This window comes from Alexandromys fortis, unplaced genomic scaffold (assembly GCF_014885135.2).
Source record: "Alexandromys fortis isolate MF-2015 unplaced genomic scaffold, M_Fortis_MF-2015_v1.1 scaffold_146, whole genome shotgun sequence".
Classification (NCBI taxonomy): domain Eukaryota; kingdom Metazoa; phylum Chordata; class Mammalia; order Rodentia; family Cricetidae; genus Alexandromys; species Alexandromys fortis.
Genome location: NW_026068042.1, coordinates 2,571,251 through 2,589,408, shown reverse-complemented (window position 1 = coordinate 2,589,408; position 18,158 = coordinate 2,571,251). Strand labels below are relative to the sequence as shown.

The following is an 18,158-nucleotide window of genomic DNA, read 5'->3' as shown; positions in this document are numbered from 1 at the left end:
CATGGCTTCCCTCATGCCCCATCCATGGCACCCACATTTGGGGTAGGTCTTCCCCCTCTAGTCAGTGGTCTCTGGTGACCCTCACAGACACCACGGTGTGTTTTACTGGTATTCTAGGCGGTTCTCATGCCAGACAAGTTGATGAGCCAAACTGGGATGCCTGGGGCATGGGGATTCCTCAGGCACTCACTTCTCACTAATATATGCAAAATTTTTAAAATAAACTGCTAGGACTAAATAAAGTGGAATAGAGAAGAGAGGGAGGGTAGGCAGGAAGAAAGGTGGGAGGAAGAGAAGGAGGGAGGAAGAGAGAGAGGGAGGGAGATGGACAGGTAGACAAGGAATGAATTGGAACCATTATTCTGGTTTTGCTCTCTTTTTCCCCCCACAGAAATCCAACAGCAAACCAATCCTTTGAAACAGATTATTTTGAATCAATTAAATAACAACCATTTAAAAGATCATACCTATTCAGAGCAGGGTTTTGGGAAATGGGTGAATTTAACACATGAATAACCAGCATCTTCCCTTTCCTGCATAAGTGTCTCCAGGCCAGGTTTTGCAGCCTGGACTGGACTAGACTGGACTGGAAGGACTCACATTTTGGACTCTAAAATTCCTTGTTGTTAAGTCTTCTTTCTACTGTGACAGACTCAGCAGCATCACCCCTATACACAAACACACATGAATTCACTCTGACACACACACACATTTATACTGAGACATAGACACACACAGATACACATTCACACTGACAGACAGACATGTTTAACAAACACACTGACACAGGCACATATATATAGACATGCACAAAGACACTCATACACACAGACATGCCAATGTGCACACACACACACTCACAGACGCACTGACATAGGCACACATAGACACATAGACATACAGACACAGACAAAGAAACATTGACACAGATATAGATACACAGACACACATACACATGGACATATATATGTGCACATAGACACAGACCACACAAATACACACAGACACATAAACATACACAAATTAACACAGAGGCATAAACGCACATAGATACACATAGACATATACATGCACAAACAGACTTATATATACACAGACACACATATACACAAATGCATAGACACACAGACACACAAAAATATAGTCGTTTAGAAACACAGAAATACAGACACACACAGAGACACATGTGCATAAACACATTACGCACACACCAGACAACCAAAAATGTCTCCAGACATTGTTAAATGTCACTGTGGAGGGATAAACGGTCCAATTAAGAATGACTGCCCTAGAATATATATCCTTGACAAAGATGCCATCCCTTCTGGGAATGAAAATTGGCTCTTGGGACCAGGCAGTGGTGGCACACACCTGTAATCCCAGTACTCAGGAGGCAGTTCAAGGCCGGTTACAAGAGCTAGTTCCAGGATAGGCTCCAAAGAAACACAGAGAACCCTGTCTCTAAAGAAAGGAAGAAAGGAAAAAACAAAGAAAGGAAAAGAGGGGGAGAGAGAGAGAAGGAAGGAAGGAAGGAAGAAAAAAGGAAGGAAGGAAGGAAGGAAGGAAGGAAGGAAGGAAGGAAGGAAGGAAGGAAGGAAGGAAACTGGCTCTTGGAAAGATGAAGAGTCTTATGTATATATTACAGTCATTTGGGAAAACTATCACAGGAGGGAAACAAAGTGGAACTTTTGGCAAGTTTGCTGATGTCTCGTGACATGATGGTGATGCTGGGAGCCTTTATTCTTAATTACATTAAAAGAATTATAATCTGTGACATTAAAAGTTCATAGTGGGATTTAGGGGTAAGTCTAACCAGCTCCATAGGAAGAGGTGGGGACAATGATAAACAATGGAGACATGCTACTCCAGAGGGCGATGCTTGCCGTGCTGGGAGACAGATGTTTGCCTAGCATGTGTGAGCATGCACAGAGCCCTCGGTTTAACTCCTAGTACCAAACTGAGCTTTCTCTCTCTCTAGACATTTGTCTCCTCAAGGCAAGCCATTCAACATGGACGCAGATCTTCCCGTGAGTAGAAAGACAGGACAAAATAAATTCAGTAGCTCCTCAGAATCTTCCCAGTTGTTCTGGAAGTTTGGGATGGAAGATAATGATTTAGATGGGGAGAAGAGAACTATGAAGGGCTTGTGTCTCACATGTCTGCTGATATTCCTTGGCATGACAGTAAGATTGGAAGCTTTACTGTTTATACTACGAGACAATTTGCACAAGGTGTGACCGCAAATCACTAGCAGTATGTCCTGGTTGAACCAATGACCTATGTAGCTGATGCCCTTTTTTATTAAATCCTTAAAAGAAGCATAAATAAGCAAATGCCAAGCATTCTGCTCGCCAACAAAAACCCATGAGAGTGATGGTGTTCCATCAAAGGAGGCACAACCAATGAATCTTGCCACCCCTTCCCACTCCCCTGGTTCCTCCTTCTCCATGCAAAAGACAGCCTAGCCACTTAAGCAGCAGCTGCTTTATGACACTGAATATTCATGCTTGATGGAGTTCAACCTGGCATAGATGAGATCTTGCGATGATTTCCCAAGCTGTACCTAAAACCTATTTAGATGCCATTGCCAAGAGCAAATACCCAGATGCTGAGCTTGAGAAGACAGACACACTGGTGCACACTCTGCTTTCAAGGACTTTGCTGTCAGAAACACCACCGAGGCTGAACAGGAACCTAACGAACGGATCATCTACGCTGAAGGCATCAGAGCATCCTAGTGATGTTTCTGACTTCAAAACGGTGGCGATGTGGAGCAGCAGAATGGTGGCTAACTTTATATCAGCGTGGCTCATGACAGTTGCCAGTGGCTTGATCCAAGCCACGCTAAACATTGCTGCATCCTGAAAAGTGCCAGTTTTACAGTCAGGTGACTTTAAATATTCTGATTTCACGCTGCACTGCTAGTGGGGCTCATCCCATCAGCTATAAACCTTAATAGGGAAGACTGGGGTTTCCTCAATAGGAAAGAATTTGTCTTTAGAAGCACCACACAGAGGACTGAGAACACAGCTCTGTGGTGGGTACTTTGTCTACCGTGTGTAAGCACCTGACTTCAGTTTCTGGCAGGGAGCATGGAGCTCAGAGGTAAAGCTTGTGTCTGGCATACACAAAGCTTTGAGCTTGATGTTTAGAACTTTACAAACCAGGTAAGATGGGGCCTGCCTGTCATGCCAGCACTTCTGAGGTGGAGGCAGGAGGATCAGCAAAATTGCCTTTGGCTATACATGCATACATGTACACACAGGTAATATCCAGACAGTCACCCAGATACTCACCCTGGGTTCAAGGTCAGTCTAAGCTACAAGAGATTCTACAATTAAAAAAAAAAAAAACAAAAACAGTGTCATCTTGGGTCTTCCACCTTGATAATCCATCTGATATATTTTGACTTCAAGATGGTAACATCAACTTTTCCTTGAAATTCCAACCTGCCAGGCTCAGGAGACAATTCCTGCAAATACATGTCTTGAGAAAGAAGATAGAAAGACAGTTTATTGATTCTGTGGTTCTGGAGAACCCTAAAAAGTTCAAGCAAAATGTGGATTCCACCTGGCAGTGCCCGCACTCCACCCCACTGGAGCGAGAAGAGAAGGAGGTAGCGATAAAGCTGCTAATTTCCCGAGCTGAGGACAGCTCACTCGTCCTGGCTATAGGGGAAAGCAATGGTAAGAAGCATCCTTTTCAACCCATGGGACCCTGCTAATTATGGAGCCAGAGGCACCAGGTACAATGAAAGGCAGATGAGTCGGGACTGCAGGAATAGGCAAGCAGAGAGTTCCTGTAAGGAGAGGTCAAGTCTCGCACTCCTAATCCTCTAGAGCCCAGAAGTCACCCACAACCTGAGTCTCGACGTTTTGGGTTTGGGCTTTGGAGTAACCACGGAATAATCAGACTGAAAACATGGTGACTGACAAAAGTCTAGTGGGTAACCCAAGAAGCACCAAGGTCTCCTGCACAGCACCTAGAGCTCTGTCACACCTCTGGAAAAAAACAGGGAGCTGTCCCTGAGGACGCAACAGACTCAGGGCGAAGGCCAGATGCTAACAAGCAGGGCCTGTGACTGAGTGCTGCTCCCTCCCAGTCACTGGCAGTGCTAATGGGCCTTGTCTAAGTAGCTTTGCTCATCCATCCTTAAGTTAGAACACACGGCTGAGAACACCAGGTCTCTGAACAGAGCAGCAGGTGAGGAGATAGAGAAGGCAAGGCGAAACTCCAGACACACAGAGATAAGAGTTATCCCGTCTGTGAGAAAAAGAACAAGGTATTAAATTTGTTAAAAATATCAAGTTTGAGAAAGCTCTTAGAAATTAAAAATAGAAAAAAAATTAATGCCAATTCTATAGAACTTTATATGGTTCTGTAGGTTTTAAATCTCCAAGAAGGTGAATAGAAAGCCGACAAAGATGACAGACAACAGGAAAGGAGAGATAACGAAAGAGTGACTTGGTATCTGCCTATACAGACCTAGAAAAGAAACAGGGGGCGCAGTAATAGGAGCGACAAAATTCCCAATTAAAAAGACACATCCAGTGACCAGGACAATAAATACAGAAATAGAAGTCGAGTGGGATACGCCATTCCAGGTGACCAGTGGTAGAGAATGGGTCCTTAAGAAGTCACAAAGGGGCAGGGGAGCAAAAGTTAAGTGTCTTTATTTTAAGACAGGATCTCATGTAACTCAGGCTAGCCCTAAAAAGCACCTCCCCCACACGTGCCTCAGGCACACTGCGACCTGGGGACCCTCGTGGAAATGACTGATAACCTGAATTTCCACGCTAAGAGCATAAAAACCTCAAGATACATAACTCATGTTACTCTCTGGTGAGAAACCATGGAGATTTCCCTCCTGGAAGTTGTCCCTGCCCCAGATTCCCTTTGTAGGTCCCCACTGTTGAAGGAGCTGCCACCTGGCTTCCAGCCGCCTGGCTAGCTTATGCCCCGAAATAACAACACACAAACTCTATTCATATAAACACTGCTTGGCCCATATTAATGTGTGTAGCACCACGAGGTGGTGACTTACCAGGAAGATTCTAGCCTACGTCCATCTTGGGTCGGAGCTTCATCGCATCTACCCCAGAGAGGAGAGCTATCAAGTCTGAGCTCACTTCCTCTTCCTCCCAGCATTCTGTTCTGTTTACTCTACCCACCTAAAGGCTGGCCTATCAAATGGGCCAAGGAAGTTTCTTTATTAGCCAATGACCTTCCTCCATCAACCCCCACTTGCATCACACGGCATCCCAACTCTAGAGTTTGCCTTCATATTCAGGAAGGACACAGTCAACTTCATCCTTGCCTTTTCTACCCAGTGTGCAGCCCAGTATCCACTAAAGGCCAAGGGCTCACAAAGTCAGCTGTAATTGATATGCTTTTATACCTTCTCTGCCATAAAAATGCATCCCGTACCATAAGCCATGGCTGCCCTATTTTATGCAGAGTTGTTTAAAAATGAGACTTCCCGGGCTGGAAATGCAAATCAGTGGGACAGCACTTGCTTGACAATACTGAGGCCCTGGATTCCATCCCCAGTACCATTTAAAAAGCAAACAAACGAACAAGACCATCCGTGTGTGTGTGTGTGTGTGTGTGTGTGTGTGTGTGTGTGTGTTTGGAGTGCACTGGTCTTGTTATAGCTGCTTGTTTGCTTAGTGGGTAGGATGGTGTCCTAGTTTCCTTTCTATGGTTGTGATAAACACAAGGATTAAAAGCAGCTTGGAGAAGAATCAGTTTAGTTGGCTTATACGTCCACATCCCAGCCCATCACTGAGGGAAGGCAGGGAAGAAAGACAAGGCAGAATCCCAGAGACAGGAACTGAATCAGAAGCCATGGAGGAGTGCTGCCTACTGACTTGTTCCACGTGGCTTGCTCAGTTTGTTTTCTTACAGCACCCAGGACCACCAGCCCAGGGATGGCACCGTCTACATCTATCACTAGTCAAGAAAATGTCCTCACTTGTCTACGGGCCAATCTTGTAACAGAGGCATTTTCTCAAATAAGGTTCCCTCTTTCCAGATGACCCTAGCTTGTGTCAAGTTGACAAAAAATCCTAACCAGCCCAGCTGATTTAAGACGAGTTTTGCTATGCAGTCTAGACTGCTCTCAGTCCCACAATCCCTCTGTCCGCTACCTCCCTCTTTCTGCAATTATAGGTATCCTGCCTTAGCGATGTTTTGTGAGACTCTTGCTTTGGCACCAGCAAAGCTGCTAACCTTTCTTCACAAAGGGCAGATCGTCACTATAATTCCACAGGCTCTATGTTCCTTTCACAACTATTTAGCCCCGCCACTGTAGAGCGAAAGCCGCTGTGGACAACAAGAGGATGAACGGGCATCTTGACGCTCCAGGACAGAGTGACTAGAGACAGGAGCAGTGGCTGGAAGTGGCTCACGTGCTGACACCTGGATGCTATTGCTCTCACCAGAGGGGGAATGGAGTTCTTGACAACCACTATGTTTTTCAGGACAGAGGTTTCTTGACAGTTTGACAGGACCATGATTTGCTATCTCCGACTTCTCCCTCCTCCCAAAAGCTGAACTGATAGCCAATCAAAACTTGAGACCATTCCCTGTTCTGAACACTCTCATATCCAGCCCCTGGAGAAGGCGCAATGCTAACGCTTCTTTAAATTCTAAATTTCAAACCACTTGCTCTGTGCAGTTGTGGTCTCTGCTCTTCCAGTCAAGGAAACCCAGGCCGTCTCCCAGAGCAAATCCCCTGAGGATGCTGCTATGGGCTTTGCTGCTTGCTGCATGAACACACCACACTAGAGCCATTCAGCTACATAAGGGAGATTCAGACCAAGCTCTTTTCTTTCCAAAACAAACTGATATCTGTTCTTAAGACTGAAGAAAAACCAAGCGTTCCCCGGGATGATATAAGAATGTGGATGACATCCAGCTACCAGCAATCTGTGACTAGAGGAGCCCGGCCCACGTCTCTTTAGCCTGGGATCAGCCTCATCTAGTCACTCAAGTCTAGACTAGAAAACTGATCTTGTAAGAAACATAGAGTATTTGTAACAAAATGGGGTCCGCTGAGGTCATCCCTTCTGAGGAGTAAAAAGCCACACCAATCATGAGGCGTCCTAAGAGTGACAATAAGAACCCCAGGGCACAGCACTGATGGCTTTCGCTTTGGATAAGGCAGCTCACTTCAAGCTAACTCTGCTTGGTCACAAGTAGGGGAAAGAGCACAGATGCAAACAACGTCATCAAAACCCAGACTGTGATGGACATCTCGTCTGCCAGCAAGACTGAGCTAGCATCTTAAGGAGCATCTATAACAGTCTCTGCCCAAAAGCCTGTTGAGCACATAGCCCTGCCTGCCACATCTGCAAGGCAGGCAGCCAGAGGAAGCCTGTGAGAAAGCCAGCCAGCTTTTGGCAGAGGAGGAGAGAACACACATCTAAAATAAGCATTTCCTTAAGACTTGTCTACTAATCTCTAAGGTCCAGAGTCTGCCCGCTTGAGGTATACACATGAGAGCTACTTCCTGCCCAAGTTCAAATGCACCAGCGGACACTAAGCTGTGGCTACCGTCCTCAGTCAAATGTTTGAAAAGCCAGGATTAAGATTTTCTATTTTAGGAAAGGTTTTGTTTCCTTGTGATCTTAACTTTTAAAAACCCTTTAGAATGTAACATTAGCAGTAAGTCTCTGTGGGGGGCAGAATGTAATCAAGAAGTATAATGATAAGAAGATGGCTCAGTTAGTAAGGTGTTTGCCAGGCAAGTATAAGAAGCTGAGTTAGGATCTCCAGGTCCGTATTTTAGAAAAAAGAAAGCTGGGCATGGGGATGCATATTTGGAATGCCAGACCAGTAAGGCAGAGAAGGGTGGATCTCGGTAGCTTTGTATTCAACCAGCCTAGCCCAATCACTGAGCTCCAGGAAAAAGCATAAGGCAGAGAGTAACCAAGGAGGATACTGCATGTCAGCCTTTAGCTTCCACATATGCAACACACACACACACACACACACACACGTGCACATGTGCACATGATTATATACACCCATGTGTATGTACACACACAATACATACATTTACAAGAAACAACACAACATCAACGAGAGAGGACTTGAGTAAGCTTACCTACAATGAAATGGATGGAGAACCTATAGGAGCTGACCCCCACCTTAAATACTATTCCAGATCTCTTAAAACATTACAGCTTTGGAACTCTTGACAGTAAATAAGGGCATAATAATCGAATATAGCAGGAACCCTTGCAACTGGCACCCGACCACAAAACATAACATTCACATGTGACCTGAGAATAGCACTCTCTCATTCTGACCTAAGCCCAGAGCAACCTTGGGCTACACGTTCTTCTTTCCCCATGTCCTGGCATTGGCACTTCAGTGGCATCGCAAAGCAGTGTATGGTGGCTCTGAAGCCCACTCTTTTGGGCTTATGGCATTGGATCTGGCTGTTTATAAATGTCCTAAGCCGCTGACACAGCTGTCACAAATATGGTAACAGAACATACACTCATTCCCGAATAGCTCTGGAGAGCAGAATTCCTAAACTGAAAATGCAGACGTCAGCAGGGCCACACTTCTAGGCTCTACAGAAGAACCAGTCCTTTAGCATCTCCCAGCTCTGGCGGATCCAGGTGTTCCCTGTCTGCAGCTGCATCGCTCCATCCCGGGCTGTCTTCACTTAGTCTTCTCCCCACCTCTATCTCCAATATCCTCTGCCTGTCTCCCATAAGAACATCTACTGGGGCGGGTGAGATGGCTCAGGGGTTAGGAGCACCAGTTCCTCTTCCAGAGGACTCAGGTCCAATTCCCAGCACCCACATGGCAGCTCACAACTGTCTGTAACTCCAGTTCCAGGAGATGTGATACCTTCACACCAATGCACATAAAAAAATAAAGCTAAATAAGTTCTTTGAAAAAGAACATCTATCATTGGTTTGGGGGAATATCCTAAATCTAAGAGTTTACCTAAATATCCTTAACTAGTGGGGTTTTATTCCCTTTGGTAATTAAACACTAAGGTTTCTTTAAAGCAAAAAGCATGCATGGAGAATGGTCAGAGTAGTCCAGTTATTTAACACATCCATTTTCTTATGTAGTCAGGGTGTGTGCGTGCATGTGTGTGTGTGTGTGTGTGTGTGTGTGTGTGTTGAGAACTCCTGAAGTAAGTCCCTTGGCAAATTTCTAATATTTATTACAGTACTATTAACTACAACCCTTAAAAAAAATAAAGTCATGTTTTTAAGTTCTAGGACTAAGGACTGGGTTTACTTAGAGGAAGAGGGACAGTATTCAACTTGCCATAATCTTCTTAGCTATGGAGAAGGAAACGAGGCATTAACTAACACGGCATATGAACACTGAATTGCAGTAAATCTTCCAAAGGCCGAAAACACCACCATGCCCGAGGCCGCCTTCCTCAGATCAGCAGCTGACCCTGTCTGAGCCTGTTTTGTGTCTAAGAAGAGATCAGCCCCAACCTGGAAGGTTGCGGTGCTGCAACAGGGCTGGCAATGATCCCTTAGAGTGTGTGTCACTCCCATAGCTCATCAACAGACCCTACTTTCCGGTATCTCTGGGGAAAATGTCCGATGTTTCTCAATTCAGCCACTAACTGGTACGGTGCACCTTTAGCACAGGATTTGGGGGAAATCCCATTAAGGTAAGAGGCTTGCCAAAAGTAAACAATGGTTAGACCCGCGGCAAACCAAGGACTTCAGAGTCTGACAGGAGCCTTTCTCATTCCAGGCAGTCAGTCACCTGCAGCCTTAGTCTGTCTCCAATCCCCCAACATCCACAACATCACAGACAGCCTGCTACCCCTGTGGACTTCCAGGGCTGGATTTGGTCTTATCTGGCTTTGGATTCCCAGCAGCAGTGCCTGGTGCCTGAGCATTCTCTAAACACCACTCAGTGACTGGAAACACCAGCCCCGGTCATAAATGACAACCGGGAGAGCGACGGTGACAAGCCCAGCCCCTTAGTGCCTTATACTTGGGGGACTAAATAAAACAATGGACCTCCAGAAATGTTCATAAGCATCATCTCTGACTTTAACCCCCACTACTACTGAGAACAAAGGCATTGCTATCTCCATTAAACACAGTGGGACCCGAGGCTCAGAAGAGCCAGGCAGAGCCAGGATGTGTCACAATTCAGAGACCTGTGGCTTTCCTGCTCTACCATGCTGCTGCTGGTTCAGATTAGTCTGTGTGTCAGGCTGACCCAGGCTCCAGTGCCTACAGTGAAACTATATATTTATAGAGGTACATGTGAGCATACACATTTTCATAGGCATCGTGTTTATGTGTATGCATACATGTTATATATATATATATATATATATATATATATATATATATATATATGTTCACCTTCACTTGAAAAAATACTAGACACAATGCCGAATGGAACAGAAGCGTGCAGGAGCTTCGCAAGCTCCCTTTGCACTGTCAAATTCTTGAGTCATACCATCCAGGGGTGAGCTGTCACATGCCACATCCTTCCAAGCTCACAGAAGCAACATATGCGACACTAGGTAAAGCCCAAAGCCTTGACCGCCAGCTCCCATGACCGCCCCTGGAATGTTATGTTTCTCAGCCATCTACCCCACAGTGAAGAAAATTGCACCGTGCTGACATTCAGGTACCCAAACCATTCTCTTCATTTAAACACCCCCCCCCCAAAAAAAAACTGAGCAGGAGAACAAAAGCGCCCTCGCCTTGGACTTACAGGAGGAGTGGATGCTGGGGAAGCTTTTGCGGCCCTCGGACACCAGGTCAGGGTCCCCTGTGCAGTGCATCTCTGAGTTCATCACCCCATCTGGAAAGCAGCGGTAAAAGAAATCGGGGCGAGGTCTACAAAAGACACCATGGACATTTTCAATATACAACGCTGCCATCACAACAAACCCCAAGCTGATCCCTTCCCCCCAACAACCCCCGCCCCTCTGCAAGGCCCCCTCTTCATCAACAATAGGAGTTTCCCCCAGAATCCTCTGAATACAGTTGCTGGGGCATTCTCAGGCTTTGGAGGTCAGAAAGATGGGAACTGGAGCTAGTTTTGCAGCCAAAGGGAGGTCTCAGCCTTCCCCACTCCCATTTCCATGTCCGTAAAGGGAAACCAATACCCCATCAAAGCTGAGGTCTTGAGCATTAAGTAGTGGGACTTCCTGAGGTACCTAAGCATGGTGTCAGCAAAGGAGAAAGAACGTCCTATCTTTATCTACTGTTCCACCAATCTAGACCCTGCCCCTCCCCCGTTTCTGAGAGTCCGGGACATGACACCCCTACATGCCAAGTTTTGGTGACCAGTTGCCTCAATCTGTGGCCCTCAGCCTGGCTGGGAAACTTGACGACTCAGCCACACAGGATGAGGAGTTCAGTAATCTAGGCTGGTGTCTCTGACCTAAAGCAGAAGTGGGACAGAGATCTCTGGATGAAAGAAGGGTGGCTCTGGCCCTGAAGCTAAACCATTCAAGGGAACCACGGCTAATATTAACTTATCCTTGAATGTGGGTGCAGGGCCAGGCGCTGCACATTCACCAGGTCATATAATGCCTATGCCAATCCTTGAGGCAGGGTCAGGGCTCTGAAGGAGCTGACACTCCTGCCAAGGTCACTTGTGATCAGCAAATAAAAGCTGCAGAATTGAATCCTGTGCCTAACATTTGACCACATGTTGAAATGCCCTACTCAAGTAAGGATTCCAGTGTGGAGGTGTGCCAGCCCACTAGTCTGTAGCAACTCAGCCAAGATCGCCCTGTGGATAACACGGGTGACACCTGCTAAAGCTGTCAGCACACCTCCCTTTTACCCATGCACACTGGGTCACTCCTGCCCCGAATGGATTCATGCATTGAACCTCCTAGCTCTGGGATCTATCAGACCCGCTCTTGTGCTGTGTTTCTCGGACTCAGCCAGTGTTTCTCCAAGGCAACGATTGTCCATCTACTTAACCAGAACCCCAGGGGGTAAGCCCTTAGAATCAGCACTTTATCTGGACCCCAACTACATGCTAAGCATGGAGGGATCCAGAAGGGCATTGCAGTATAGGGTCTTTTATTAACCCAGGTTTGCCCATATTCCACTCCTTGATGCCTAGCCTAGCACCCTGTTGCTGAGGTTGTAATGGAATCTTGTTTGTTCAAGGCCAGGAGCTAGAAGCTGGAGCTCAAGTCTGCTGTAGTATTGAGAGGCCTTGGGGCTTCTCATTCTCCCCAGAGACTGACTCTCTACCGGAGCAGCCGGAGAGAAGGGAGAGGAAATGGAAACCAGACATCATTTCTCAGGAGCAGTAAGAGGAGTGTGGCGGAAAGGCAGATCTGAAATGCCAGCCCATACATCTCGCCCCAAAGGAAACTGCAATATAGAAGTGATCTTATTAATTTGCTAAAGGCCAAAACTGACAAGTGCAGAAGCCCGGCCTGGTGCTGGGAAAGCAATGGATGGCTCTGGAAAGGCCAATAGCAGGCTTTGGCCAGAAGAAAGTGTGATCAGTCAGCCAGGGGACACTCTCGTGCTAGTGAATTCCTCCTTAAAATAGTGAGCTCATAATTCAATGGAAAGAAAAGCTGTACTGGAGGTCAGAAATCCCAGAAGGGCAACAATTTAAGGGAAAACTGGACACCCTAGAATCTGTCCTACCCAGTGTCATGGTCCCCATGCAGGCTAACTTGGTAGTATAAGCCATCATTTGTCTCTTCTTGGAACTTACCTTCCCACTATTAATTTAATAGTGTTTGTGCAGACTCCATTCAAAGCAAGAGCCAAGGACACTGCTACAAAACAAAACCAACAGACAGAAAAAAATTGTTGGATCTCACATTTAAAATAAAAAAACATCATTACTGTAACCACCACTGCCATTATCACCATCATTAGCACCATTATCATTAACATAGCATCATCATCACTACCGTCACCATCATCACCATCATCATCATCACTACCGTCACCACCATCATCATCATCACTACCGTCATCATCATCATCATCATCATCACTACCGTCACCACCACCATCATCATCACTACCATCACCATCATCATCATCATCACTACCATCACCATCACCATCATCATCATCACTACCATCACCATCATCATCACCATCACTATCATCATCATCATCATCATCACTACCGTCACCACCACCATCATCATCATCACTACCGTCACCATAATCATCACCACTATTGTCACCCATCACCATGGTGACCACCACCATTATTATGGCCATCAGCCATCACTCTCATTATTATTATTGTTGTCATCACCTATAATTACACTTAATTTATGACCACAGAGTTGTTAAATAATACTTTAGAAACATAGTGAAGCTTTGTTACTAGAGCAAAATATAATTGGGGAAGGACTATGGAGGTTGTCCCATAAAATGCCACATTCCTATGATATGAAATCTTTCCTTCATGACCAGAATTTTCAGCCTCCCAAACAAACCCATCCATCACTTGCTAGCCTGATATAAACAGATTTAATACAACGGCATGTAGAATTTCTTTTTTTTTTATTTCCTCCTGGCAATTTCCTCAGACATAATTCGAATCAGAGCTGCTGCCAGAATCCTTCTGAAGAGCAGGACAGCCTCACCAGGCCTCTGTCATCCCTGACCCATCACCTACCAACAGCTGTCCATCACTGTTCCCAAGAGGGCAGAGAGTCCAGAAGGTAACTTTTGTAATCTAAACCAGCAAGAATTTCTAGAATACATTATTTTAAAATATACATCCCAGGGACCTTCTCCAAGCAGCCTGGAAACCTGCTAAGATAAGGGTCAGACTAAACACAAGGGGCAGCAACATGGATCATATCCTTTCCTATAAAAACCTTGACCTTCCCTGCTACAGTTTGTTAAGAAGACTTAAGAGGTAGAGTCATCACAATCAGTGTGATGAAGGCCAGATGCCTTACAGAAGCAACAGAAACTCAGGGAGACCCTCTTCTGCTTTGTTGAGTAATAAAAACACGTAGGCTACCATTTCTCTTTGGCAAATATCAGCTCCTTGATACCAGCAGGGACTCGTGTAAAATGGGTGTAGCAGAGGGGCATTTTCAGGAAGGCCCTGCCTCGAGTGATTCATTCTCATCAAGAGAGACAGAGGAGTCCTTCTACAAGCAGAAGGTTCTGTGGCCTAGCCATCACAGCCACCAGCGTGCATGCTTTTAGCTGGATGTGTTGAGATGAAAAGGGAAAACTAAACACCTGAGTGGAGAGGGAGCATTCCTGGCTGTTTACGAACAGCGTGGGGAAAGGGACAGGCCCTGTTGGAGAGCTGAGCATGAGTCAGTATCACAGTACTGCCGCTGGAATGCCAAATGTGCGAGCCTGGAAAGCCTGGCTCTAAGTCTGGAGAATGTGGGAAGATCCAGTGACGACAGTCTCTACAAACAGATCTTTCCTGCCGGAAAGGCCAGCTCCCTTCTCCTCCACAAGCTCAGGGAAGAGGTGAGAGGCCTCTTTTGCAGAAGAGAGAAAATCCTCTACACTGTCTTGACTGAGTTCTCCCAGAGAGTCCTGACCACATACAAACTGTGAGGCAGCACAGAAATGACAGTGGTGGGCTTTCCCATTAGGCTTGGCCCTGCCGTGCTCTCGTGGGGAGTTCTGTTCTTTCTCATCCTGGGAGCACAGCCTCAGTGAGGGTCAGCCATCTGTGAGTAAGCATTACTGGCTGATCTTTCACTGTCCCGCATAAATCTTAGTGAATTCATACACAGCTCCACTGCTCCAGAGCCCAGTACACCCCATACACACTCGGGGCTGAGTGGGCTTGCAGACATTGCAGTCTCTGCAAAGGTTTGAAGTAAGTGAGCTGGAAAATGCCAGCAGACGCGCTGTATGATCTGCACGCCTAAAAGAGACGGAGAAGGATGGGAAGCTGGGATGATGACATTCGGGAGAGCGAGAGTTGCTTCAGCATCCTGGAAGTACATGGTACTGATTAATTTTTATCTGAATGATGTGGTTTGACAGGGTACTGAGGAGAGGGCATCCAAATGACAGGGTATTGATGCAGGGACCTTTGTGAGGTATCTATCCTATATTCCTCATTCTCTAGATTGAAGGCAGGGCTCTGATCAGATGCTTGGTGGCTGGGAAGGCAAGAGAATGCATGGCCCCAGGCAAGAGTTCTTGCTGACTAAGGAGAGCCCCACAGGTTTAATTCATGTGGTGTTTTTACAGCATCTGGCAGCACCATTTTGACTGGTGGATCAGAAACACAAACAAGACTGGCTGATGAAGAAATTCAAAGTGGCATTTCCTGTGGGTTGGCTTGCTAGGGGCTTGTTTTGAGGGCATGGAGGGTTATGGGCCTGCCAGAGGATTTGAGAGCTTCTGCTGGTATTATTTATGTAGTTTTAGGCAGTCCAGTACTCCAATCTTTCCATACCAGGGTTCCTGGCAAGTCTGTAGCCTGAATACCTACAAGCTAGATGCTGTACAGGGAAAACGCTGCCATTCTTCTCTGTATGTAGCAGAGGGGAACTCGGGGCTCAGGTGTAAGCGCCTGGGTTAAAATCTTCTAAATACCCTCAGTACAGAACGACAGGACACTGGTCCTCCCCTCCCCGAGAGAGTTCGGAATTCCAGGCTTGATTAGAAACCGCCTTGTTTTCTGATGTTGATGTTTAAGGTTGCCCTCCCGTCTCCAAATTTTCCTTCAAGTGTGGGTTGTTTGCAACCTCTGTGCACACTGCTGGCTTTCCGTCACTTTCTGGACAGAAACTCATTGATTTCGGCAAACAGAACAGCCAATAATTCCTTTTTAGTTACCGCACAGGAGGCAGAGTATGGTCCTCAATTTTGAAGTGCCACCCTAAGGGAGATTTAGCCAGGACTGAAAATGTGTAGAGGAGGTAGCCAGGGCTGCTTAGAGATGTCACAGGAACACAGTTCCATAGCCAGCAGTAACTATAGCCACACTATGACAGCCATTCTTACCCACTGTCATTTATCTTTGGACTCTATGTAAGGAATCAACTACAACATAAAGTGAGGTAAGGGGTTCCCAAACCAACAGAGAGGATGCCCAAGAGGATGCTCTAAGAACCACAGTAATGACCATCCAAATACTTCCCTGCCACTAGAGCCAGGTATGGTAAGGTGCCAATGCCCCCCCCCCATGAAAATGTTGAAAACTTTCTGTCCAAAGAGACCACAGTCATGCGACCAAACTCTCAGTCTACAGGTTAGTAGCCCAGGGCACACGCCTGACCTGACCAGAGTGAGCCTGTAACGGCAAGCTGGTCAGAGTCAAGATGGCTCTGTTTTCAGCCTGGAGAAACAACTGAGTTGAAGTCTCCGTCTGGGAGACTGGGACCAAGAGGCCGTGGACGCAGTGGTGGCCACTAGGGCAGAGCAGTCAGGTGCGCAGGGAGAGAGCAGCACTGCTGTGGGCCCAGGCCTCACAGGAAGCAAAGGTCTGGGGCAGAAGAAATGGAGTCCCGGCAGGAGAAGAGACCGGAAATGGAAGGAGGTGAGGAAGGGCATGCTTCAGGCAGAGCTGGCCATAAGTGCTTGACATTCCCGCTCTCTTCCTGCTGCATTCCCAGGGGGCACTGCTGTGCTATCCCCTCCTTTTCTTGGAGTTGATAAAATCGCTTATTTTAGCTCCGTCTTTAAACCCATGATTTACTTGAGCTAATTTGAAAAGGGAAACTTAACATTATTCTTTTCAACCAGACAGACTTAACTAAAGCTTGGTTCTGTAAAAAAAAAAATGGCCTCTATTCTTCGTCCTTGAGACACACACTCTGCCTCATTCACGCTCCCTCTCTGAGAAAGAGAGGAGTGTCATGCGACGCTTTCATCTCTGTAAGCCCAGTGATTAACAAACACATCCCTTAGGAGAGGAACCTCAGGTTCCAGGCTAACCACCCCAGAGGAAGGTTAAGTGCGCAGAATATAATAAACCCAAGCTTGGGCATAAAAGTCTAGATAACTTATTTAAAGTATATACATATCCAATTTAGTTTTCCAGAAGATTAAAAAGCTAGAGATTTAGGCACAGGTTATATTACCTTGGTTGTTAAAACATCCCAGTAGGAGGATTTACTGACATTCTCTCTCTCTCTCTCTCTCTCTCTCTCTCTCTCTCTCTCTCTCTCTCTCTATGCATGTGTGTGCATGTACGTGCGTGTGTGGTCCATGCACATGCAGGCACACTGGGCACCTTCTGAGAATCTCTCCTTGTGAGTGCCGTCTACTTTACACGGACTCAACACCTTCTAAGCTTATGTTGTCTTATTTTTCCAAAGTTTAATTTTGACCAAAGGAAAAAAAATTAGTTGGGTGTAAATGAGATTTTTTTTTTCAGATTTGATTATCTAATTAAGATCATCCCCAGCCCCTAAAGCAAGAACTGTGAATACTCTACCTAAGAAGGCTTCCTTAATTTCAGTCTTGTCTGTCCGCCGGATAATTTTCACCACACAAATAACAGCCAAGGGTGTGAGGAAGGAAATTGCCTGGAAGAAACAACAAATAAGCCCTCGTGAGGACTCTGATTGGCTTTGGATGTGGCAGTTCATAATTAGTCTCAGTTAACTTCAACTCGCTAGTCAAATGACCTTACCGAACTGACCTCAAACAAAGAAGGGCAATTTGTCTCTACTGAGCGAAAATACAGGCTTGGAAGGCTGGAGGTCTGATTGCAGGTTCTAATTGATTTGTAATTGCTGGGAGCCACATTGAAAGTGGGAGCTTTTTAAAGAGTAAAGAATGGTGTATAATTATGATAGTTCATTGGCAGCAGTAAACCCTGGAAACACTGGACGTGTGTGTGTGTGTGTGTGTGTGTGTGTGTAGGGTGTATGATTGCAGGCTCTGGTTTCACCTCCCTAGAAACATGAGAGGGTAAACCTTTTTAATGAGAGTCAATCAACTTGCTCCCTTTTGAAGCTCTTCTGTTGAATATCCATTTTTTTTACTTTTAGGTTAGAAGGGAGTCCTTTCATACAAATTCTTCCTCCCAACTTCACAAGGTAGAGAATCACCTGGAAATCAAACCTCCAGATATGTTTGTAAGGGAGTTTCCAGATTGTGTTAGTTCATGTAGCAAGGCACAACCTAACTGTGAGCAGTATATTCTGTGGGTAGGGTCTCAGACAGAATGACAAAGAGAAAGAGACTGCATCC

At 46.0% G+C, this 18,158-nt stretch overlaps 1 protein-coding gene across 2 annotated transcripts in view; it reads right to left on the bottom strand.

Moving 5' to 3' along the window:
• Positions 1–18,158, bottom strand: part of Plpp4 (phospholipid phosphatase 4) — a 120,315-nt gene that overhangs the window by 44,949 nt on the left and 57,208 nt on the right. Inside the window, exons 3-5 of one of the 2 annotated variants that reach the window (XM_050166030.1) lie at positions 17,398–17,488; positions 12,715–12,778; positions 10,732–10,856 (exon numbers count right to left, since the gene is read on the bottom strand). In XM_050166030.1, the coding sequence (XP_050021987.1) occupies positions 10,732–10,856; positions 12,715–12,778; positions 17,398–17,488 (280 nt within the window). The remainder of the gene's footprint in view (positions 1–10,731; positions 10,857–12,714; positions 12,779–17,397; positions 17,489–18,158) is intronic. The other variant, XM_050166031.1, reaches the window with a different exon arrangement.